Source organism: Ascaphus truei, chromosome 5 (assembly GCF_040206685.1).
Source record: "Ascaphus truei isolate aAscTru1 chromosome 5, aAscTru1.hap1, whole genome shotgun sequence".
Lineage (NCBI taxonomy): Eukaryota > Metazoa > Chordata > Amphibia > Anura > Ascaphidae > Ascaphus > Ascaphus truei.
The window spans coordinates 283,430,729-283,457,201 of record NC_134487.1 but is presented as its reverse complement, the minus strand read 5'-3'; the positions used below and the strand labels follow the sequence as shown (position 1 = coordinate 283,457,201).

At 47.2% G+C, this 26,473-nt stretch overlaps 1 protein-coding gene across 7 annotated transcripts in view; it reads right to left on the bottom strand.

Moving 5' to 3' along the window:
- CACNA2D4 (calcium voltage-gated channel auxiliary subunit alpha2delta 4) overlaps nt 1-26,473 on the bottom strand; it is a 211,204-nt gene that overhangs the window by 150,637 nt on the left and 34,094 nt on the right. For 6 of the 7 annotated variants that reach the window (XR_012801888.1, XR_012801889.1, XR_012801890.1 and 3 more), the window contains exons 5-14: nt 24,196-24,358; nt 20,895-21,026; nt 16,297-16,357; nt 14,615-14,765; nt 10,380-10,454; nt 8,017-8,106; nt 7,627-7,740; nt 7,182-7,260; nt 6,375-6,508; nt 3,669-3,686 (exon numbers count right to left, since the gene is read on the bottom strand). Coding sequence is in view for 3 of the 7 variants with exons in the window: in XM_075602360.1 (XP_075458475.1) it covers nt 3,669-3,686; nt 6,375-6,508; nt 7,182-7,260; nt 7,627-7,740; nt 8,017-8,106; nt 10,380-10,454; nt 14,615-14,765; nt 16,297-16,357; nt 20,895-21,026; nt 24,196-24,358 (1,017 nt within the window). In the remaining 4 variants the exon portion in view is untranslated. The remainder of the gene's footprint in view (nt 1-3,668; nt 3,687-6,374; nt 6,509-7,181; nt 7,261-7,626; nt 7,741-8,016; nt 8,107-10,379; nt 10,455-14,614; nt 14,766-16,296; nt 16,358-20,894; nt 21,027-24,195; nt 24,359-26,473) is intronic. The other variant, XM_075602361.1, reaches the window with a different exon arrangement.

Below are 26,473 nucleotides of genomic sequence, written 5' to 3'. Positions count from 1 at the left end.
GACACAATCTTATATGCACACAGCCATAGCCTCTCCGACCGTGAACACATATTTCAATCTGACTATTTGAGACTTGAAAATTGGATTTCCCAAAACAAACTGTTTTTAAACACTGACAAGACTGTAACATTTGGGACCGAGGCTAAATTTTTAAAGCTTCCAATGACTGAGTTCCAGATCAGAACCAACGCTAACACCACCTTAACTCCTGTTACTAGTTTTAAATACTTGGGCATATGGTTTGACTACCATTTAACATTCGGGATGCACATTGATACCCTGACATCAAAGACCTATGCCAAACTAGGTGTACTTTACAGGAACAAATACTCCCTTAGTCTGCTGGTCAGAAAGTGCATCGCACAGCAGATGCTAATGCCAATTACCGACTATGGGGACATTGTATACGGCTCGGCTCCCCAAACCCACCTTAGCAAAGTTGATACACTCTACAATTCAATATGCCATTTTGTTATCCAATACAACTACAACACACATCACTGCGAAATGCTCAAAGAACTAGATTGGTCATCACTTGAGTCACTTAGGTAAAAAGTTCATCTTTCCTGTCTTGCCTTCAAATACTTTCTGGACAAGCTACCCATCTATCTGAACGAGCTCCTCACCCCTACCACATGCAGCACTTATCATCTGAGATCTGACTCCAAAAGACTGTTCATGGTCCCAAAGTTCAGCAAAGTATCCGGCCGCTCCTCCTCCTCTTACCGTGCACCCGACAACTGGAACAATCTACCGGAGACTTCTTTCAAAACTAAAGCTGTCTCACATTTTAATCTGGTCTGTAACTGTTTCATACGCCTATAATATATATTATCTCTAACTGTGCATGCAATGTCTTGTATATAATGTATACCCTGTTCACTTATGTAACTATGTATTTGTAACCATGTATTATTTGTCTTAACTCTGTGCCCAGGACATACTTGAAAATGAGAGGTAACTCTCAATGTATTACTTCCTGGTGAAACATTTAATAAATAAAAATACCTATATAATATGGGCATGATAAGCCACTATAGCAGTTAATGGTCACCCTAATAAAAAAGCTTGAAGGCCAAAAATACACAATAATAAAACATATACACAAGCACCTAAACACCCCAATTAAATAAATAAAAGCACTAGCCAAACAATTACATAAACAAAAGCACTAACCAACAACACAATTAATTAATTTTAAACACTAGCCAAGAAAACAATTCATGAATTTAAACCACTAGCCAATAAATCAATTAATTTATAAAAACACTAGCCAACACATCAATTAAAACCAGTAGCCAACAAAAGAAACAATTAATTAAAAACGCTAAACAATCGGAAACTGAAATAAAAACAAGCCATCCAAATTACAAATAATTTAAGCCAAACAATAAACGGAAAAAGAAAAAACAACAATCAATAGAAAAAAAGCATTTGCCAAAAAATGCATTGACAGTCACTGTATTTATCTGTACCTAAAGGGGCACAGATTAATACATTATCAGTCAATGGGCAATGAAAAACATAAAAATACATATCAAAAAACCTGTAAAAATAAAATTACATACATTCAATATTTGTCTTACCTTTAGAAGCGATGACCCTTCGAATTCCGGCATTTCAGGAAGCTCTCGTACCGCGACGTCATCAAAGTCAATCCAACACCATCAACCTTGAAGATTCGGAACAGGTAACAAAATTCCCTTGGACACCTGCGGGAACCACCCGAGGACCCCCAGACACCACCTGAGGGCCCCCGGACACCACCCTTGGGCCCCCAGACACCCGTGGGGACTACCTGAGGGCCCCAAAACACCCACGGGGACCACCCGGGGGCCCCTAGACACCCGTGGGGACCACCTGGAGGCCCACGGACACTCACAGGGACCACCCGCCAGCCTCTGGTATCAATCCTGTGTATAAAAAAATAAAAGATGCTTTTATGTGGGGGCACAGGGGGTGGGTGGGTTGTGTATTGGTGGTTAGTAATATTGTAATGTTTATTGGGGGCAGGTGGGGTGAGTGAATGGCAAGTACCCGCTTCACTCACCCCCTCTGCCCCCAATAAAGCTGTTGTTGTTCCTTAACCCCTTCATTGCCTTAGCGGTTAGCCGCTAAGGTAATGAAGTTGCCTGTAAATGCATTTTTCTTGCATGGGATTCATGCCAGGGGTCTCCGGTGCTGATATTAATGGGTATCAGCTTCGGAGGCTCCCGGCAACAATCTGATGCATGAAAAATGCATTTTTTTTTCTAAGTCCCCCTCGCCGCTTCTCACCACCTTTCTGCCAACTTTTCCTGGCAGGAGGATTTTGAGAGGAATTCTTTATTCTAGAGCCGCGATTAGCCTCGATAAGCTAATCAGGGCTACTAGAATTGCACGAGTTTGAAAACCTGCCAATAAGTGGCTTCTCGCCGCTCATTTGGTGATTTTTTTCTCTCGGAAAAAACAATTGCAGAAAACGTTTTTTTATCGGCTTAGTGAATAGCAGTAGGCTTTTTTGACGACAAGGCCTCGATAAGTGGTGTATATGCAGAACAGTGCACAAGCTACATGTAAAATGCTCTTGAGTGCACATAAAGGTCTCTAGAGGTATCCCTTATCTAGCAAAGAGGCATTTTAATAGTGCCCTTTGTACAAACAATAGTCAGTACACAAAAAAAATCAGGGGTGGCCAACTCCAGTTCTCAAGGGCCACCAACAGGTCAGGTTTTCAGAATACCCCTGCTTCAGCACAGGTGGCTCAAACAGTGGGCCAGTCTCACCTGTGCTGGAGCAGGGGTATTCTGAAAGCCTGACCTGGCCCCTGAGGTTTGGAGTTGCCCACCTCTCCACTATTGTAAACACCCTACTAATTTATTAGCCAGCTTCTCACCTCTTTATAATTTGCCCCAGGTAATGATACCATTACATGGATCAGCAAGAGAAGAAACAGGATCTGTTCAAAATAAAACGGCTTGGAACCTCACACGTTTTGTTTTTATAAATGTTGGCACCAAGTCTCCTCTGCTTCTAGTAGCAATAATATATCCCCATAGTAACATCTCAATAAGAACATATACAGTACATAGTGAAAAACAAATGTTTCAAGTCCCAAGTATCTCACAGTGGTGACAGGGAGGGGGGAGGAGGCTTTCCCTTCATGGATATTGGAGGTGACAGGTCTTAAGAATGGGCCGTGTCCCCGAAATGTTACACTTACCTGCTCTTACCATTGTAATGGATTAAGTATAGAGCAAGCTCTTATTTTGCAATGATACCTGTGTGCCTTCTCCATTCACATACTACATGCCTTCCTGGACAGTACAACAAGTCCTAGCATAATTCAGCAACAAATCAATAACAGATCAATATGAGGGTGAATTGTAGATTTTTTTATACAAAAGTTTAAGTCACTTGTTCAGATGCAAAAACGTAAGTTCCTTGCCGCCTGACCCATTAATAATAACGTTTGAAAGAACTTTGGAGTTGATCCAATAACATGTATCATGGTTTAATTCATTCTGCTTTTGTGCAACACAAAGTTCAATGACAGAACGAAAACTGAATGAGTGACTTGCACAAGCATTGTGTGAACAGTGGCACGGCACACACCTCACAGACTAACCAAACTAGCACCACAGTGACACGAGAGGGAGTCAGATCACAACATCCAAAGCACAGGTTACCTCCTCAGAATTAGGCAGCTGATGGCAGTGAAAAGATGAATGAGGGTGAAACAGGATGAGAGAACAGAATGGGTTACAATGTAACAGAGAGAAACAGACAGACAGAAAATACTGAGGGAGAACCAGGCACTTCTGTGATCTGTTAGAGGTGTGTGTGATGGGAGAGGGTGGCACACACAAGATGTCAGGGTGTAGAAGTGTGGTTGATGGGAGAGGGTGGCACGCACAGGATGTCATGGTTGTGAAGTCTGTGTGATGGGAGAGGGTGGCACGCACAGGATGTCAGGGTGTAGAAGTGTGGTTGATGGGAGAGGGTGGCACGCACAGGATGTCAGGGTGTAGAGGTGCATTTGATGGGAGAGGGTGGCACACACAAGATGTCAGGGTGTAGAAGTGTGGTTGATGGGAGAGGGTGGCACGCACAGGATGTCATGGTTGTGAAGTCTGTGTGATGGGAGAGGGTGGCACGCACAGGATGTCAGGGTGTAGAGGTGCATTTGATGGGAGAGGGTGGCACACACAAGATGTCAGGGTGTAGAAGTGTGGTTGATGGGAGAGGGTGGCACGCACAGGATGTCATGGTTGTGAAGTCTGTGTGATGGGAGAGGGTGGCACGCACAGGATGTCAGGGTGTAGAGGTGCATTTGATGGGAGAGGGTGGCACACACAAGATGTCAGGGTGTAGAAGTGTGGTTGATGGGAGAGGGTGGCACGCACAGGATGTCAGGGTGTAGAGGTGCATTTGATGGGAGAGGGTGGCACACACAAGATGTCAGGGTGTAGAAGTGTGGTTGATGGGAGAGGGTGGCACGCACAGGATGTCATGGTTGTAAAGTCTGTGTGATGGGAGAGGGTGGCACGCACAGGATGTCATGGTGGGGAGGTGTGGTTGATGGGAGAGGGTGGCACACACTATCAGGGTGAAGAGGTGTGTTTTATGGGAGAGGGTGGCACACACTGTCCGGGTGTAGAGGTGTGTGTGACGGGAGAGGGTGGCACGCACAGGATGTCAGGGTGTAGAGGTGTATTTGATGGGAGAGGGTGGCACACACAGGATGTCAGGGTGTAGAGGTGTATTTAATGGGAGAGGGTGGCACACACAGGATGTCAGGGTGTAGAGGTGTGGTTGATGGGAGAGGGTGGCACACACAGTATGTCATGATGGGGAGGTGTGTTTGATGGGAGAGGGTGGTACACACTATCAGGGTGAAGAGGTGTGTTTTATGGGAGAGGGTGGCACACACTGTCCGGGTGTAGAGGTGTATTTGATGGGAGAGGGTGGCACACACAGGATGTCAGGGTGTAGAGGTGTATTTGATGGGAGAGGGTGGCACACACTATCAGGGTGAAGAGGTGTGTTTTATGGGAGAGGGTGGCACACACTGTCCGGGTGTAGAGGTGTATTTGATGGGAGAGGGTGGCACACACAGGATGTCAGGGTGTAGAGGTGTATTTAATGGGAGAGGGTGGCACACACAGGATGTCAGGGTGTAGAGGTGTGGTTGATGGGAGAGGGTGGCACACACAGTATGTCATGATGGGGAGGTGTGTTTGATGGGAGAGGGTGGCACGCACAGGATGTCAGGGTGTAGAGGTGTATTTGATGGGAGAGGGTGGCACACACTATCAGGGTGAAGAGGTGTGTTTTATGGGAGAGGGTGGCACACACTGTCCGGGTGTAGAGGTGTATTTGATGGGAGAGGGTGGCACACACAGGATGTCAGGGTGTAGAGGTGTATTTAATGGGAGAGGGTGGCACACACAGGATGTCAGGGTGTAGAGGTGTGGTTGATGGGAGAGGGTGGCACACACAGTATGTCATGATGGGGAGGTGTGTTTGATGGGAGAGGGTGGCACGCACAGGATGTCTTGGTGGGAAGGTGTATTTGATGGGTGAGTGTGGCACATACTATGTGTCATGGTGTAGATGTATGTTTTATGGGAGAGGGTGGGACACACAGGATATCTTGGTGTTGAGGTGTATTTGATGGGAGAGGGTAGTACGCACAGGATGTCAGGGTGTAGAAGTGTGGTTGATGGGAGAGGGTGGCACACACAGGATGTCAGGGTGTAGAGGTGTGTTTGATGGGAGAGGGTGGCACACACTGTCAGGGTGAAGAGGTGTGTTTGATGGGAGAGGGTGGCACACACTGTCAGGGTGAAGAGGTGTGTTTGATGGGAGAGGGTGGCACACACTGTCAGGGTGTAGAAGTGTGTTTGATGGGAGAGGGTGGCACACACTATGTGGCACGGTGTAGATGTATGTTTTATGGGAGAGGGTGGGATACACAGGATGTCTTGGTGTTGTTGAGGTGTATTTGATGGGAGAGGGTGGCACGCACAGGATGTCATGGTGGTGAAGTCTGTGTGATGGGAGAGGGTGGCACACACTGTCATGGTGTAGGTGTGTTTGATGGGAGAGGGTGGCACACACTGTCAGGGTGTAGAGGTGTGTGTGATGGGAGAGGGTGGCACGCACAGGATGTCATGGTGGTGAAGTCTGTTTGATGGGAGAGGGTGGCACGCACAGGATGTCAGGGTGTAGAGGTGTGTGTTGGGAAAGGGTGGGACACACGGTGTCAGGGTGTAAAGGTGTCCGATGGCAGAAAGAGAAGCACACATTGGGTGTCAGAAGTGTGTAATGAGAGGTTCACACTGCGCACCGTGGAAGCTTCTCCAAGATAATTGACTCCTCGCCTCACTCACCGCGCTGTCCATATACGCCTCAGTCCAGATGATGTCATGGTCGTGGTTGATGACCATTGGTCGGCTCAGCACATGGAGATATTCCATCACATTCTCCTGGACATCAGCCAATGTGGAGATCTGAGTGTAATATCCTGAGAAGGGAACAGAGCACATGGCTGCAGATCCTTACAATGCAACATTAAGTGACTGAGGTGGATGTTTAAAAGGCGTCTTATTATTTGTACAGTGATTCTAAATATGAAAGAAAGCCCAGGATGAAATAGGGTGTGACGTTTTACAGCGGATAGGAAACTGGGCAGGCTAGGTGGGCCAAGGGATTCTTATCTGCTCAACTTCTTTGTTCAACCACTGGAGTACCAGGGGGACAATTAACCACTTCAGTTCCTGCGTGCTGTACTTTGCAACCTACTTAAAAACTCTGGCATGGAGGGAGTTAATGTAGGGAACCCCAGCTTTCCTTTTCTGGTGCCTAGACCAAGGGTAGCCAAGTCCAGTCCTAAAGGGCCATCAAAAGGTCAGGTTTTTAGGATATCCCTGCTTCAGCATAGGTGGCTCAATCAGTGGCTCAGTCTTCGACATGAAAACTGAAGTTGACTACCCCTGTCCTAGATTCTCTAACAATAATATAATAATAATACACATAATTATAATAATGGCATTAACGATGCTTTGCACAGTGCAATGTGTTTTCTTTGTCAGGCGTTTAACCTCTTTGTTGCCAAGCAATGTGTTTCAACCTCGCCAGCAGCAAAGGGGTTAATACCCCTCCCCCCCCCCCACCGTTCCCCAGTGACTGTTGGATACCTTTGTTGCTGCACGCGATCCATTTCACATTCTCAGCAAAAGTGACCTCCCTCCCGATGAGATACGTGAAAATCCGAACCTGGGAGCATCAAAACCATCATTCATCAGAGTGATCTGCACGCAGTCTGACAGGGGACAATGACACGCAGGAGGGGGGCAGACTGGGGGGCCATAGGTCCCCACTTTCTGTGTCCCCCGGCGGTCGGAGGGACAGACTCCAGGGGCCCCAGGTCCCATTCATCTGTGTCAAATGCAGGAGAAGCACCACAAGACAAGGTGTGTCAGAAATAAGATGGTACTTTTAATAAACAGACAGAACTTCTAATCAGTAAATTCCCCCGGAATGTCTTTATTTGGGACCCTTGGGCTGTCGCACACGTTCCCCTTCTCCCCCCCCCCCCTTCCCATGGACATCAGAGCCTCTGCATTCAGTATCAGGGCTAACCTTTCTATCGGGCCAGTTGTATTTCTCAAACACCGGTTTATAATCTTCCACCGCGCCGTCGGTAATCAGCATGACCGCCTGGTTACACAGCCCACCCTGGCCTGCCTCCCGAAACTGCGGGGAACAGAAGCAATGACAAACGCAGCAGAGAAACCGGCGGGGTCAAACTGGGAACACATTATGCCAAACGTTGGTATTTTGTGCCTTCTTGCTAATACATTATTTCACCTGCTTATGCCTGAGTGCTGTCGCCTGATTTGGAGCTGCATGGTATCGAACTTTTAAGCAATACTTATGGGACATGCACATGCTCACATATGCCTACTAGTGGAGTGCTGGCTGCCTTCTTTAATTATATATATACACATACACACATATACTCGCACATACCTCCTTCAGGATTTTGAAGGCTTCAATCAGAGCTTTGTTGACGGTCCCCACACCTTTCGCCTGCAGCTCGTCCACTAACTGCTTGAAATGCTGAGAGAAGGGAGAGAGAGGGGAGGAGAGAGAGGGGAGTGGGGGGGGGGGGTGGAGAGAGAGGGGAGTAGGGAGAGGAGAGAGGGGAGTAGGGAGAGGAGAATAGGGAGAAAGGAGAGTAGGGAGAAAGAGGGGAGTAGGGAGAGGAGAGACAGGGGAGTAGGGAGAGTAGAGTAGGGAGAGAGAGGGGAGTAGGGAGAGGAGAGACAGAGGAGTAGGGAGAGGAGAGTTGGGGAGTAGGGAGAGGAGAGTAGGGAGAGAGAGGAGAGTAGGGAGAGAGAGGGGAGTAGGGAGAGGAGAGACAGGGGAGTAGGGAGAGTAGAGTAGGGAGAGAGAGGGGAGTAGGGAGAGGAGAGACAGGGGAGTAGGGAGAGGAGAGTTGGGGAGTAGGGAGAGGAGAGTAGGGAGAGAGAGGAGTAGGGAGAGAGAGGGGAGTAGGGAGAGGAGAGACAGGGGAGTAGGGAGAGGAGAGTTGTGGAGTAGGGAGAGAGAGGGGAGTAGGGAGAGGAGAGACAGGGGAGTAGGGATGGAAGAGAGAGGGGAGTTAGGAAAAACACAAACTTACAAACGGACAGCAGATAAATGGCAGTGTAGCCCACCAAGGCTCCATATTGCCATTAGCTGCTGCAAAGTTACAGACCCTACCACATCTAACACATGTAAGCACTGCTTAGTAAATACAGCCCTTCTTCTGTATTCTGCAACTACTACTTTGTCAATAAAAAACCACCACCCTTCAGAAACAGTGTAATTACATCGCTGGATGTTTCAAATTCTCTGAAAGATGCTTCCCCCTCTTTCTCATAGCTAGGTTATACCTTTAAATCTATATAACACCCACTTCCTCTCCTGTGTTGCCGGGTAAACAGTTATATGTCCTTTATTTCTAAGTCTTTAGATACAAACCCTGCACCATCTTCAGTTTCCAGTTTTTGGACCACCTCATTTTGCTTATGCAGTTTTGGAAATGGATTAGGGACAGAGACAGACAGACACAGATTCGGGACAGAGACAGACAGACACAGATTAGGGACAGAGACAGACAAACACAGACACAGATTAGGGACAGAGACCGACAGATAGATTCGGGACAGGGACACACAGACACAGATTCGGGACAGAGATAGACAAACACAGATTAGAGTCAGAGACAGATAGACAGACATATTAGGGACACAGACAGACACAGATTTGGGACACAGACAGACACAGATTCGGGAGACAGACACCACTATGCAATAGGTTAGGAATGAGACAGACACAGATTTGGGACAGACAGGCAGACACCGCTATGCTGTAGGGTGGGACACAGATTTGGGACAGACAGACACCGCTATGCTGTAGGTCGGGACAGACACAGATTTGGGACAGACAGGCAGACACCTCTATGCTATAAATCGGGACACAGATTTGGGGCAGACAGGCAGACACCGCTATGCTATAGGTTGGGACAGACACAGATTTGGGACAGACAGACAGACACCGCTATGCTGTAGGTCGGGACACAGATTTGGGACAGACTGGCAGATACCGCTATGCTATAGGTTGGGACACAGATTTGGGACAGACAGGCAGATACTGCGATGCTATAGGTCGGGACAGACACAGATTTGGGCCAGACAGCCAGACATCGCTATGCTATAGTTTGGGACAGACACAGATTTGGGACAGACAGCCAGACATCGCTATGCTATAGTTTGGGACAGACACAGATTTGGGACAGACAGGCAGACACCGCTATGCTATAGTTTGGGACACAGATTTGGGACAGACAGGCAGATACTGCTATGCTATAAATCGAGACACAGATTTGGAACAGACAGGCAGACACCGCTATGCTATAGGTCAGGACACAGATTTGGGACAGACAGACAGACAACGTTATGCTATAGGTCGGGACACAGATTTGGGACAGACAGGCAGACACCGCTATGCTATAAATCGAGACACAGATTTGGAACAGACAGGCAGACACCGCTATGCTATAGGTCAGGACACAGATTTGGGACAGACAGGCAGATACTGCTATGCTATACAGTAGGTTGGGACACAGATTTGGGACAGACAGGCAGACACCGCTATGCTATACAGTAGGTTGGGACACAGATTTGGGACAGACAGGCAGATACTGCGATGCTATAGGTCGGGACAGACACAGATTTGGGACAGACAGGCAGACACTGCTATGTTGTAGGTCGGGACACAGATTTGGGACAGACAGGCCTACACCGCTATGTTATAGTTTGGGACCGGCGGCGAGGGCTGAAACCCACCTCTCTGTTATCCCTGTCTGCTTGCACCAGGATCCCCTTGAAACACGGCTCGATGTAATGAACATAATCATTGTACTGCAACAGAGAAAAGCCCAAATGGAACATTTATTACCCATCACCAGACAGAGGGGACGATTAACAATTGGCTCTTATGTATCAAACTCTCCCGGCAGCAAAAGTGGGGCAACATTGCACCAGACTTATCAAAGAAAAAGGGTCCCCTAGAATGCAATAGGGATTTAAGCTTGGATAATTAGGGAGCCGCTTTTTTGTTCCATTTTGCCCGAGTTTCACCGCTGGGAGACTTTTATACAGTAAAGAGCCCCCAATATTTATTCGGTGGGGTGAAGCCATAAGGCACCTTTACAGGTTAGTCACATGAATTAGCCATAAAATACCCTCCAGTTTAGCACCACTAAATAAATATCACTTTATCTATCAAACAGGATCACTGTTAAAATTCCCATTAACAGAGTTGTAATCCCTTGTGTCAATTGTGCATCACTTGTATCAGGGAGGGATTTGAAGAGTGAGTATAGGAGGTGTTATTTGGCACAAGATTTGACGGAATGTGTCAAACAATGGATCGCTATTCAATAGGCTGTTTTCTTGTCAGTGAAGCCTTAAGCTCCACTCAAATAACAAGCACATGGTCACACCATGACCCCAGTGAAATAAACTAAAGTGCTGGGTGTCACGGGAGACCAGGTTATTTACACCTTTTTACCAGGATCATTCATTGAGCAAAACAAGGTAGAGAAATACACTGTAATTTATTCGGCATAAATTCACATACACACAGTGAAACACAAAATACAGACGAAAAGACACACTTATTGGTGTCTGGGGTCGAAAACTAGACTTTCCTAAGTGCAGGGCACTCTATTGGGAGAGTTTTGCCCTGACCAGGACTTTGCCCGGAATCTCCCCTGGAACTCAAATCGGCATGAAATTCCAGACGCCACTGCTAAGTTCTGTTCTGAGAACTTGGTCCCAAAAGTCGGGACTTAGTCTGTGGCGAGCAGGCTTTTCAGGCTTGAAATCAAAGACAGTTGCAGTTTCGCTCGGCTATAAAAGCCTGACTGTGATTATTAATAAACAGGAGAGGTTTTTGACAACGATCGTTGGTGTCCGACTCAATTACTTGCTCCTCCGAGCTGCTCGTAAGCTTTTCCTGTTCAGCACCTTAAGAGTGGTAAAGGCCTCCCGGGGGGTAATCTGTCTGAAGTAACGGAGAAGATTCCTACTTATGATGAAGTAGAGAATAAATTTACAATCTGATTGGCTCACGGCTTCTTGTAGTATTCCCTGCTTCATTCATAAAAAAGAAGCAGACCGGACAGCCAATCAGCATGTGGGAACTTTATCAAGCAGCCAATCTCAACCACCCCAGTGTACATCTGTGTTGCCCCAAAGGCAGACAGCCTGATGAGGCTCCCCAAGAACTTCTCCCCTCTGCACAGGACCAGCATGCTAAGGGTTAACATGTGCTTGTACTTTGTGGAACATCAACCCCACTCACTGGAATGTTAATGAGCCAAGAGGACACAAAGATCTTTTTGCTCACAGCTGCAGCAGATTCAATCTCAACCACCCCAGTGTCCAACTGCGTTGCCCCAAAGGCGGACAGCCTTTGGCACAGCCGAAGGGCAGCCATAGGGTGTGAGCCGTTTGCTGCCGTTCGCTGATGTTAAAGCTGCTTTATTTCAATCTGAAACTCTTGGACCCTTATACACGGAGCCGGGGTAAACAAACGGGCTTGACCTTTATTAGTTCGCGGTGAATATGATCTCCCCAGGAAAATTCTTAAAACTAGCATGACGTTCCCTGTATATAGTAACGGTTCCTACCGTGCAGACCTTCATTACTTACAGGTAACGTGACCATACGTACCGGTTTGACCGGGACAGTACCATGTTTAGAGCACTTGTCCCAGTGTCCCGAAAGGAAGGAAAATGTCTAATTTGTACCAGCTTTCAAATTGCCGCTCCAAACCTCTTGGAACAGCAATTTCAAAACCACAACATTCTGCATTCGCCTGTGGGACCAGCATGGGACCAAAGGCCTTCTCCTCCCCACCCCACGGTAAACTGTGTGTGGTTCTTGGGTGGGGGGAGGAGTTGTGTGTGTGATTCTTGGGAGGAGGACTCTGTGTTGGAATAATTTCACCTTATTCCTTGTTCATAAAGATTCCAATACTTCAGAAGATCTTTCAAAGTTATAGTTTATTCTTATAGCATTACTTACAGAAGGAAGATCAATCAATGATGATAACATTTCCTCTCTCAGATGTAATCATAGAACAAAGACAGAGAAACCTTTGTTTCTCACATTGCAGATGTTTCTTGCAGAGAGGTCTTGGGAAGAGGGATCTTGGAGAAAGAGTCTTGCAGGTAGAGGGAGCTGATCAAAAAACATCTGTATTTATTGATCACTAACTCCTCCCCCTTTCTCCTCGTGGTTCCCTATAAGGCAGAGTTATACTCACCGCGCGCGACGGAGCGCGTGCACATGGCGCACGCCTGTCGCTTGCGCGAATTTGAACTGTGCTTCAGGAGATGTTCAGGCGTGGTGGAGGTGTGTCCGTGAGCGGTTCGCCCTCATTGGCCGAGACAAATTAATTTGTCTTGCAGAGAATCGCGCGCTTGGTCACACGCACCATGTGCGCCTTCATTGGCATTAATTCGTTTGGTGTGGCGTCGCGCACACGCGTGCCGTGAGTATAATGATAGCCTAACAAAGAACTTTTAGCCACAGAATTTCAGACTAGGCCTTGAAATGCGATCTCTAAGCCAACCTCCAACATCTGTTGTGCATTAAAACTTCATTGGAATTCATCTCTTTTGGCTATATTCTAATTCTAAACCTTAGGACATATTCTCATTCAATTGTCTTGATATAAGTTCTCATTCATATATTGTAATATAATAAATGGATTTCTAACAGTCTGTGTGTATGATTTTTTGGGGGGGAGCTGTGTGTGATTCGTGGCGGAGGGGTTTGTGTGTGGAGAGGGGGAGATTGAGTGTGAGGGGAGGTGGGATGCGATAGGAGGGGGGCATTAAGTGAGCAACACACAAGGAGGTTATGTTTGGTTTCATTTGGTTTTACATTAATTATAATTAGGCGTAACAGCTACAGTGTATACAGCAGTTAGAGTATACCATGGTACACAGCTGTTACACTCTGTGTGTGTGTGTATATGTAACCCCTCTAAACGTCTCGGCCTCAGACTGACACCTGGTGCTGAGGTGGGGGGTCCGAGTCCTTTATTGCTACTCGATATGCCACACATAGCCTTGGGTCAGACGGCAGGAAATAGGTACACCGCGTGCGCGATACAACTGCTTTTGTATAATTGTTATCCAGTCTTAAGAACCTTGTGATCCTCAGCAAAGGATCACTATACACAGCATACGTATATTATAATAGTTAACAATAACGCTGCGCAGGTCTGTGTCAGCTAGGAGACCCAATACTGGGTCCAATACTGGGTATATGGACCCGTTGGAGCTCTTAATGCACTAACATGCAGTAGGCCTATACTTCACAAAGGTGCTCCGATATCACTGGTAACTGCAGCCGCTGAGGGTCCCCTCCGACGGCGATGGACACTCCGTGCGTTCTCCGGTGCGGATCTGCTGAGCTTTGCTGCACCAGGTACTGCTCTCCCTCAGCGGATCTCTGCTCTCACAGCGGGAACCAGTCTTGATCGAGCCTGAAGGCATGCAGCCATGTGCAGCTCTCTGAGACAGCGGCTGCTCTCCTCTGTCGCTATCCAGCTATCTCCTCGTGCTCTCCACTGTGTCTCTCCCTGCAGTCCCTGGTTAACTCTCCTCTGAACCTTTGCACTCATTGGCTGTAATGCCATGTGTTCCTATTTCAGACTACAACTCAGAGAAGACCGTGCTCTCAGTCATTGGTTCAGTACCAGCAGCACACACCAGAGAGGAACAGAGCTAGAGGGCAGCATGCATACATAGCTGTATCCTATTACATACACTCACACACATATACATACATGCATACATACATACGTTATAGAGCACATATCTATATATGCAATGGTTACAGAGTATAACATAGTATATAGCTATTACAGAGTATAACATGGTATATATATTATATATATATATCTATATATCTATATATATATATAGATATATAGATATATAGATATATATATAGATATAGCTGTTACATGGTTTGAGTTCAGGGCTTTGCGTCAGACTCACTGCTATGATATTGACAAAGTCGTTCTCTCCCAGTGTGTCCAGCAGTGTGCTGATCGTGTGCTTGGCGATGGTCATCCTCAGGCCTTTCATGCTACCGCTAATGTCCACAACAATCACTATGTCCTTTGGGGATGTGGCTGCCTGGATGTACCTTCAAAAAAGCAGGACAAGGGACAGTGACAGGAGAAGATGTGAGAGGGGACAGTGACAGGAGGAGATGTGAGAGGGGACAGTGACAGGAGGAGATGGGAGAGGGGACAGTGACAGGAGGAGATGTGAGAGGGGACAGTGTCAGGAGGAGATGTGAGAGGGGACAGTGACAGGAGGAGATGTGAGAGGGGACAGTGACAGGAGGGGACAGTGACAGGAGGAGATGTGAGAGGGGACAGTGACAGGAGGAGATGTGAGAGGGGACAGTGTCAGGAGGAGATGTGAGAGGGGATAGTGACAGGAGGAGATGTGAGAGGGGACAGTGACAGGAGGGGACAGTGACAGGAGGAGATGTGAGAGGGGACAGTGACAGGAGGAGATGTGAGAGGGGACAGTGTCAGGAGGAGATGTGAGAGGGGACAGTGACAGGAGGAGATGTGAGAGGGGACAGTGACAGGAGGAGATGTGAGAGGGGACAGTGTCAGGAGGAGATGTGAGAGGGGACAGTGTCAGGAGGAGATGTGAGAGGGGACAGTGACAGGAGGAGATGTGAGAGGGGACCGTAACGGGGAGGAGATGTGAGAGGGGACAGTGACAGGAGGAGATGTGAGAGGGGACAGTGACAGGAGGAGATGTGAGAGGGGACAGTGACAGGAGGAGATGTGAGATGGGACAGTGACAGGAGGAGATGGGAGAGGGGACAGTGACAGGAGGAGATGTGAGATGGGACAGTGACAGGAGGAGATGTGAGAGGGGACAGTGACAGGAGGAGATGGGAGAGGGGACAGTGACAGGAGGAGATGTGAGAGGGGACAGTGTCAGGAGGAGATGTGAGAGGGGACAGTGACAGGAGGAGATGTGAGAGGGGACAGTGTCAGGAGGAGATGTGAGAGGGGACAGTGATGGGGAGGAGATGTGAGAGGGGACAGTGATGGGGAGGAGATGTGAGAGGGGACAGTGTCAGGAGGAGATGTGAGAGGGGACAGTGATGGGGAGGAGATGTGAGAGGGGACAGTGATGGGGAGGAGATGTGAGAGGGGACAGTGATGGGGAAGACCTGAGACAGGGGACAGTGATGGGGAAGACCTGAGACAGGGGACAATGATGGGTGGGTGCGGGGTGTTGAGAGAGGGGACAGTGACAGGTAGCAGAGAGAATACGGCAGGGTTCCTGAGAGAAATTTGGGAATACACAAAGCCTCGGAATCCCTTTCAGACGCTGCACATCAGGTTTAATCACTAACTTTTTAAGAGCTAAAAAATAACAACTGTTAATAATAAAGCGACATTATCAGTTCCTTATTTATTAAGCGAGTATTTGGAAAAGCCAGAAAAACACCCCTGAACATACACACGGTGTGTCTTTTACTAGGTCCAAACATGTAACTAGATCTACAATTGTGGGGAAACCCAAAGCACGTGTAAAAGAAGGATCAGGTAACCCCCACTCATGTAGATTGAGGGTCTCTGACATACAAAGCACCCACAGGATTCCTTACGCTGCGACAGAGCGGACAGCAGCGCAATCCTCACCAGCCGCGGTTCCTGCAGTCAAACGAGATCACCCCATTTTCATCTGGGATCCATTTAATACCTGAAGGAGACAGATTATTACCAACATACCCGACTGTTACCTGTCATACCAACATACCCAACTGTTACCTGTCATACCAACATACCCGACTGTTACCTGTCATACCAACATACCCGACTGTTACCTGTCATACCAACATACCCAACTGTTACCTGTCATACCAACATACCCGACTGTTACCTGTCATACCAACATACCCGACTGTTACCTGTCATACCAACATACCCGACTGTTACCTGTCATACCAACATACCCGACTGTTATCTGTCATACCAACATACCCGACAGTTACCTGTCATACCAACATACCCGACTGTTACCTCTAATACCAACATACCCGACTGTTACCTGTCATACCAACATACCCGACTGTTACCTCTAATACCAACATACCCGACAGTTACCTCTAATACCAATATACCCAACTATTACCTCTAATACCAATATACCCAACTGTTACCTGTCATACCAACATACCCAACTGATACCTGTCATACCAACATACCCGACTGTTACCTGTCATACCAACATACCCGACTGTTACCTGTCATACCAACATACCCGACTGTTACCTGTCATACCAACATACCCGACTGTTACCTGTCATACCAACATACTCGACTGTTACCTGTTATACCAACATACCCGACTGTTACCTGTCATACCAACATACCCGACTGTTACCTTTCATACCAACATACCCGACTGTTACCTGTCATACCAACATACCCGACTGTTACCTGTCATACCAACATACCCGACTGTTACCTGTCATACCAACATACCCAACTGTTACCTGTCATACCAACATAACCAACTGTTACCTCTAATACCAACATACCCGACTGTTACCTGTCATACCAACATACCCAAATGTTACCTGTCATACCAACATACCCGACTGTTACCTCTAATACCAACATAAACGACTGTTACCTCTAATACCAACATACCCGACTGTTACCTGTCATACCAACATACACTAACAAACATCCGGTCAGTTTAGGCAGTATGTGGTAATCCACAGATGCGTGCTGGAGTTGTGCAGGGTTGTCTTTGTGTAGGGATACTATGCCAGCTGCCACAGCGCGTCCGCTGCCTGCTTCCGCCCCCCCCCAGTGGCTGGAGTGCCCTTCCGTGTCACGTGACGGCTCCAGACTGCTTCACCACGTGACCTCCTCACACTCCTTCTCCTCCGTAGGGCATCGCAACAGCGCGGCACTTCAGGGATGATCTCACCACAGCCCAGTCTGACAGAGTCAGCCCGCTCCCTGTCTTCTCCCTCACAAAGTTCAGCACTGCAGTATTCTCACAATCACGATCCTCCTTGCACCATACAAGAAGTCACCCTATGCGTTTCGAGGTGTGGCCTCTTCCTCAGGGGTCCCTGATGAAGAGGCCACGCCTCGAAACGCATAGGGTGACTTGTATGGTGCAAGGAGGATCATGACTGTGAGAATACTGCAGTGCTGAACTTTGTGAGGGAGAAGACAGGGAGCGGGCTGACTCTGTCAGACCGGGCTGTGGTGAGATCATCCCTGAAGTGCCGCGCTGTTGCGACGCCCTGAGGAGGAGTGTGAGGAGGTCACGTGGTGACGCAGTCTGAAGCCGTCACGTGACACGGAAGGGCACTCCTGCCACTGGGGGGGCGGAAGCAGGCAGCGGACGCGCTGTGGCAGCTGGCATAGTATCCCTACTCAAAGACAACCCTGCACAACTCTAGCACGCATCTGTGGATTACCACATATTGCCTAAACTGACCGGATGTTTGTGAGTGTATTGTTGATTTTCTATTTGTGTTTTTAACCTAGTAAAACTTTATTTGCACCAGGAAGTGTGCGCTTTCTTTTCTTCTCATCCTTTGCAGTTATTACTGAAGTACTGGGTTAGTACTTCCATCTGAGAAAGCAGCACCCTCTTGGTTTTCTTCAGCAGTCTGGACTGTTTTTGGACTAATATTTTACATGATTGGACTCTAAGGTTGTATCTGAACTACTTTGGAGTCAATCAGGGGACATATTTACACTCCTTTTATTTGTTATTGAGCGCCTGTAGCTGAACCTTATATAATATATGCATTTAGGCATTGATAATTGTGATTGTGGAACTGATCAGCAAGTCTTTCATACCAACATACCCGACTGTTTCCTGTCATACCAACATACCCAACTGTTACCTCTAATACCAACATACCCGACTGTTACCTGTCATACCAACATACCCGACTGTTACCTCTAATACCAACATACCCGACTGTTACCTGTCATACCAACATACCCAACTGTTACCTCTAATACCAACATACCCAACTGTTACCTGTCATACCAACATACCCAAATGTTACCTGTCATACCAACATACCCGACTGTTACCTCTAATACCAATATACCCAACTGTTACCTCTAATACCAACATACCCAACTATTACCTCTAATACCAATATACCCAACTGTTACCTGTCATACCAACATACCCAACTGTTACCTGGCATACCAACATACCCGACTGTTACCTCTAATACCAATATACCCGACTGTTACTAGTTGGTATGTTACTATTAACCCATGTGCTACCAGAGCAATGTGTAAAAACAGACAACTACCAACCCCAATCCAAATAATACTAAAGATCGTGACCCTGCCTCCTACCTGCCCTTAATATTGTCTATGTATGTCATATTTTTATGTATATGGAGCCAACCATGTACACAGCAAGAACATACAATACAATATAAAGAGCACCGTGTATCAGTTTAGGAAGAAGGAGAATAAGCAAATCATCAGATGTACAGAGGTCCAAGCATTAGAGACAGTAGCCCAGTCAGTATGGAAGTTGGACAACAATCAAAAGGATGAATAGTAAGACTAAAGGCAGAAGGGGAAAGCCTTGTTGAGTGAAAATAAGTATTTCGTCCAAGAATAGCAGACCACCTTAAAAAATATTTTTGCTCGGTCTTCACAGCTCAAGGTAAGGGACCACAGTTGGGCAACAGGAATATAAATGGAAAGGAGTTGGACACAAGTCCATTTACAGAGGAGAAAGTCCTACGGGGAACTTTCAAAACTGAAAGTTGACAAGGGAATGGAGCCAGATTGGATACATCCAAGGATATTTAAAGAGCTTAGGGGTGTGCTGGCAACACCATTCACAGATCTATTTAACCAGTCACTATTAGCAGGTGTATTTCTAGATGACTGTAGAAGAACAAGTGTAGTCACACTTCCCAACAGTGGAAGTAGGGAAGAGACAGGTAACTACAGGCCAGTGAGCCGGACGTCAGTAGTGGAGAAATTAATGGAAACTTTCCATATAGAATTGCTGACCATCTAAAGTCCAACATCCTACAAGGGGCAAATATGCCTTTTTGCAGATTACACAAAGATCTGCAACAGGGTGGATACTCCTGGATGGGTAAACAAAAAGACTAATGAGTTAGGTAGATTGGAGGAATGGTCCAGATTGGGGCAACTACAAATGAATGCCCAAAAGTGCAAAATAATTCATTCGGGACCCAAAAATGCAAAGGCAGAATATGGTACTGTATTAATGTCCCTATAATGTCGCATACTATAGAAGAAAGGGACCGGGGAGTCATTATTTCAGCAAACTTAAAGGTACGTGAGCAATATACGAAAGCCAGCAGGGTGTGAAGTTATATAGGGAGAGGGATTATCAGCAGAAAGAGAGAGGGGTTATGCCACTGTACTGTATATAAATCGGTGAGACCTCACCTAGCGTACAGTGTTCAATTGTGGAGTCCAGATCTCCGGAAAGTAGTAAATACATTGGAGAATGTGCATAGAAGAGCTACTAACATGGTGCATGATCTACAGCATAAGGCTTCTCGGGAAAGACTACAGGACCTTAATATGTACAGCTTGGAGGAGAAAAGGGAGAGGGGGGTATGATAGAAACTGTCACATATATAAAGGGTTAATATGTACTGCTTAGAGGAGAGAAGGGAGAGGGATATGATAGAAATGTTCACATATATGAAGGGTTAAAATATACAGCTTAGAGGAGAGAAGGGGTGTGTGTGTGATAGAAACTGTCACATATAGAAAGGGATTTAACAACGTACAGGAGTGAAGCACATTCCAAAGTAAGAGGAGCGCTAGAACAAGAGGCCAGTCTCTGAAGTGGGAGGGTGGTCGGCTAAGGGGACATGTGAGGACGTACTTTACAGAAAGGGTGGTAGATTCGTGGAATAGCCTCCCAACAGAGGTGGTAGGGGTAACACAGTAAGTGAATCCAAGCATGCCTGGGGTAGATCCTAAATATGAAAGAAAGCCAAAGATCAAATAGGATCTGAGGTTTTACAGCAGACAGGGAAATAGCCAGACGCGGTGGGATAAATGGTTCTTATCCGCCGTCAAATTCTATGTTTCACCAAGCAATATACCGTAGATAGAAATCTCTGTACTGAAGAGCTTACAATCTAAGCGGTGTCAGGAGACTTGCATAGACAGGAGTCTGGTGCCCATTGTAACCTGAAACCCGATTTCCCGTGTGCCCCTCCAGTGCCCGCTCTGTTTACCTGGGTAGAGCCGGAAGAAGCCGGTGGAGCTGCCGAAGTACTGCCAGGTCAGGGTGGGGTCTCGCTGGAAGTTGGCCACGAAGATGGGATTCAGAGCTTCGGACATAAAAACCCCATTCAGAATATCGGGGTCTGCGAGGGGGGACGGTGGTTAACGCCTGTATCTCTGTGACAAATCCCACACCCACCAAGAACACAGACACCCACCCACGCTTAAAGCGCCATTCCCAATGAGCAACCCATATACAAGTTCTACAGCAGGGGTGCTCAACTCCAGTCCTGAAGACCCTCCAACATCTCAGGTTCAGGATATCCCAGCTTCAGCACATGTGGCTCAATCAGTGGATTGAGTCACCTGTGCTGAAGCAGGGACTGATTGGGCCACCTGTGCTGAAGCATGGACTGATTGGGCCACCTGTGCTGAAGCTGGGATATCCTGAAAAACTGACCTGTTGGGAGGAAGGGGGGCTTGAGGATTGGAGTTGAGCACCTCTGTTTTACAGCATAGGAAAGAATCACTGCAGACAGCATCAAGTGGCTTATTAATAGGAGCACATCCACATAGCAGGCACAAAACAAACGAGTTATCAATGTAAAACTGCTCCATTCCATTTACAGTTACAGTCTTACTTCCGGTGTAAAAATGACGTTTATATTTTCTTCTGATCCTTTTAAAGCTGCAGACCAAGCAATATCCTACATGTGTCTTTTATTTTATTTTTTTTAATAAATCAGTTCTGTACTATGAGAAAATACTTGTAGCATTTTTTTTAACAACTTAGGATGACATTTTTAATGTATTATAATGTAACAAGCTATTTTGTTTCTATAGCAACCATTTACAAAGTCATATCCCCTTGCTCTTCTGAAACAGGCTCCTGCACAGCCCTTTTTGAGCCCTGCCCTTTCTCTAGCAGTGCACCAATTGTAACTAGTAACTGCCTGGTCACATGATCTTCCCCACACAACGTTTGCATCTTTGGTCCTCTTCTGCTGCATTGACAGCCATTTAGTGAACACCCGAGCCAAATCTTTGCCAATCGGTCACAAGAGAACGGATCGATCGGCAACTTAGCTAATTACTTATCATTGTGTGGATTGTATTTGTAACCCCCTGTGTCTGCTATCAGCACAGGACATGGCCCTTTAAGAAGTACATTCCACTGGACCATGTGACTGTGCTCAGCCAGTGGAATGACAGTTGGTGACAGTTGGAAAGGGAGCTGGGGGAGTGAGGGTGTGCAGGCCCATCCTGCACAGAGAGTCCATGCAGGACCCCTAAGAGAGAGGGAACTGCAGAGAGAGAGTTGCCCCACTGGACCAGTGCATGCAGTGGGGCCCAGCAAAGACCAGGACCTTACAGTGCAGAGGGAAGCAGGCAGGCAGGGGCTACTGCAGAGAGAGATTAGGGTTAGGGTGGTATATGGGTAGGGTGGCCAGATTTACCAAAGTAAAAACCGGGAAACATTAAAAAAAATATAAAACAAATATCATCAACTGCGCTTTATGTCTCCTTTATGTTTCTCTGCCCCTCTCTGTCCCCCCTTCTCACACACAGACCATTTTCTCCTTTCCCCCCATCCTCGTCCCCCCACCTCTCCATTCTCGTTCCCCCCATCCCTCCATTCTCCTTCCCCCCATCCCTCCATTCTCGTTCCACCCTTGCCATTCTGTCTCTCTCCCTATTTTCTGTCTCTGTCTCTCCCCCATTCTCTGTGTCTCTCCCCCATTCTATGTCTCTCCCCCATTCCCTGTCTCTCCCCCATTCTGTCTCTCCCCCATTCTGTCTCTCCCCCATTCTCTGTATGTCTCTCCCCCATTCTCTGTGTCTCTCCCCCATTCTCTGTGTCTCTCCCCCATTCTCTGCCTCTCCCCCATTCTCTGTATGTCTCTCCCCTATTCTCTTTGTGTCTCTCTCCCCCATTCTTTCTGTCTCTCTCCCTCATTCTGTGTCTCTCTCTCCACCATTCTCTGTGTCTCTCTCCCCATTCTCTCTCTCTCTCTCATTCTCTGTGTCCCTCTCTATTCCCCATCCTGCCTCTCTCTATCCCCCCATGCTGTCTCGCTCTCTTCCCCATGATGTCTCTCTCCCCCCCATGCCGTCTATCTCCCCCCCATGCCGTCTCTCTCTCCCCCATGCCGTCTCTATCCCCTTGCTGTGTCTCTTTCCCCCCCTCATGCTGTGTCTCTCTCCCCTCATGCTATGTCTCTCTCTCCCCTTGCTGTGTGTGTCTCTCTCTCCCCATGCTGTGTGCGTGTGTGTCTCTCTCTCTCCCCCCATGCTGTGTGTGTGTGTCTCTCTCCCCATGCTGTGTATGTGTCTCTCTCTTCCCATGCTGTGCGTGTCTCTCTCCCCCCATGCTGTGTGTGTCTCTCTCTCTCCCCATGCTGTGTGTGTCTCTCTCCCCATGCTGTGCGTGTCTCTCTCCCCCCATGCTGTGTGTGTGTCTCTCTCTCCCCATGCTGTGTGCGTGTGTGTGTCTCTCTCTCCCCCCATGCTGTGTGTGTGTGTCTCTCTCCTTGCTGTGTATGTGTCTCTCTCTCCCCATGCTGTGTGTGTCTCTCTCCCCCCATGCTGTGTGTGTGTGTCTCTCTCTCTCCCCATGCTGTGTCTCTCTCCCCATGCTGTGCGTATCTCTCCCCCCATGCTGTGTGTGTGTGTCTCTCTCTCCCCCCATGCTGTGTGTGTGTCTCCCCATGCTGTGCGTGTCTCTCTCCCCCCATGCTGTGTGTGTGTCTCTCTCTCCCCCCATGCTGTGTGTGTGTCTCTCTCTCTCTCCCCATGCTGTGTGTGTGCGTGTCATTAATGGTGCCGGCCGCAGACGGATTTTACTAGGCGGGACGGATTTTACAAAAGGAAATGCGGATTTCCGGGAAATGGATTTGGACTGTTCCACCCATCTCTAATGTTTACTTGACTATTTAAAAAAAAAAAATTTTTTTAAAGGGTGTTGACCACCTGCAGGGCCGGCTTGGGAGTATTACGGGGCTCGGTGCACCGTGTGTGCGTGTGGGGCGTGATGACATCACGTGATGTGCTGGTCCTCTTGTCAAGGTGATGCGTCGTCACGTGACTTCACGTGGCAGCAGGAGATGCCAAAACTTACAGAGCATTTTAATGCATTAAACATGTCACTGTCCTTGGTTCACTTTTGTCCTCAGAGGCCCCGCCCCTTTCAAGGTGACCAACAAAACACGATTATTAATTTACCCTCCGGTTTTTCTGTGCAGTGAACCTGAGCAGAGTCCGAGCTGAGCCCTGACGTTTCCTGCCCCTCCAGTAGGGGGCACCGAGCCTCACCTTTGTTATATACGTTAGTCGGAAGCTGAATGTTGCTGAGAGTTGTATTCACCATCAGGTTATTGAAATGCTCGTTTGTCTCCAGTATGAATTTGTTTCCGAGCTCCACGTAATTATCGTACTCGTCCTTCTCGTTAATACGCACGGAGTTATAATACTCAAACTGCGGAGAAGTGAAACAAAGGCCAGCAAAGATAAACACACATGGAGATACAGTCAGGCAGAGACGCAGGGAGATACAGGCAGAGACAGGGAGAGCCACGGAGGTCGGGAGAGACAGGTAGTGATGGGGAGAGACAGGCAGAGACAGGGAGAGCCACGGAGATCGGGAGAGACAGGTAGTGATGGGGAGAGACAGGCAGAGACAGGAAGAGACAGAGATCGGGAGACAGGCAGAGACAGAGGGGCCGAGACAGAACGAGACAAGTAGAGACACAGAGACCGGCAGAGACAGAGAGGCAGAGACACAGAGATCAGAAGAGACAGGCTGAGATGCTGGGAGAGACAGGCAGAGAACGGGAGAGACAGGCAGAAACAGAGAGGCAGCGACATAGAGACCGGGAGAGACAGAGAGGCAGAGATCGGGAGAGACAGGCTGAGATGCTGGGAGAGACAGGCAGAGGCCAGCAGAAACAGAAAGGCAAAGACACAGAGACCGGGAGAGACACAGAGACCGGGAGAAACAGGCAGAGACAGAGAAGCAGAGACAGGCAGAGACAGGGAGAGAGGCAGACACAGAGACACAGAGACGGGGACAGATAGGCACAGACATGGAGAGACATTGGGAGAGAGAGGTAGAGACACACAGAGACAAAGTCATACAGTAGACGTTTGGAGAGAGAGGTAGAGACACAGAAAGGGCAGAGGAGAGACAGGCAGAGACAGACAGGCAGAAAGGCAAAGAGAGCAATCATGGGAGACTGGTATAAAAAAAACAAAAAGGTAAATATATATATACATGTACACACATTCAGACACAAAATAAACAAATATTTACTATACACATTCAAAAACATACACATGCAAGTACTATACAACAATTGTGTCTATAAAAGCAAACACACAAATTACACATACAAACACATATACGTATTGGATGCACATGCAAAGACAGAGGTACACAGAAACAGCCATGTAAAGATCCAAAGAGAGAAACTCAGACACATACAGAATATGGAAATACATCCAAAGAAGCAACACAAACACACAGGCATGAATATAGATTCACAAACAAAAAGACACAATAGCACACAAAATGCACCGAAAAACACTCAAACACAAATATTGGCAAATCTAGAAAAAGATGAAAACATACGTACAGAGACGCACAAAGTACAGAGGACAAAAAACAGAGAAGCCCAAAGCTACATCCAATGTGACATTAATATACTGTGAAATACCTATAAATCTCTTGAAAAAAGGTAATGTAGTTAAACCCTTTGGCCAAAGCATTTGGTCATGCCTTGAGGTGGCTTGCAGGCTTAAAATGCTTTGGCCAAAGGGTTTAACTAAATGACCCCTTTTCAAGAGAATATATAGGTAATATAACTGTGTATTTTTGTCATATTGGATGTAGCTTTGGGCTTCTCTGTTTTTTGTTGTATATATTTAGCCACGCCTACTAGCACTCCAATAGACACTTATATACATATATATATACTGTATATACACACATAATACAGTATATATATATATATATATATATATATATATATATACTGTATTATGTAGTAATTTGGGGGGTTTCTTAGAGCTTGCTGGGTATCTATGTGTTTATCAAAGTACAGAGGAAGAAGAAATTAGGAAGCAAAACACAAAAAGGGGGCTAAAATCTACTAAAATCTCCCGCCACAAAACTGCGGTAGAAACAGCGCAAGATGCATCACAGAAAAGGAATTCCTCTGGGGAATGTGGTGTCCTTCTTTATACTGGGTTTGCTCCCGTTTTGCAGCCGGGAGACTTTTTTTTTTTTTTCAACCTAAATTTTATTGAAGGGTCACATGTACATCAGACATTGCAAACATTTATATCCACATCAATATCAGAACAGAGTCCAGCGTCCATGTAGTCTAACTATTCACAAGACAGACTGGGGAGACAGACAGACAGACACCTCTAGTCTAAAAGTAGGGAAAATATGGGGGGTGGGGAGGGGGGGGGTATCTTCCGCTCTGGTTCCGCTGTGAGCCTTATTACCTCCGGCCCATCTCTTACAGGGGGGGTCTGGGGTCTCCCCGGCCTCGTCCGCGCCCTCCCCGCGGGACTCCTAGTATCTCTG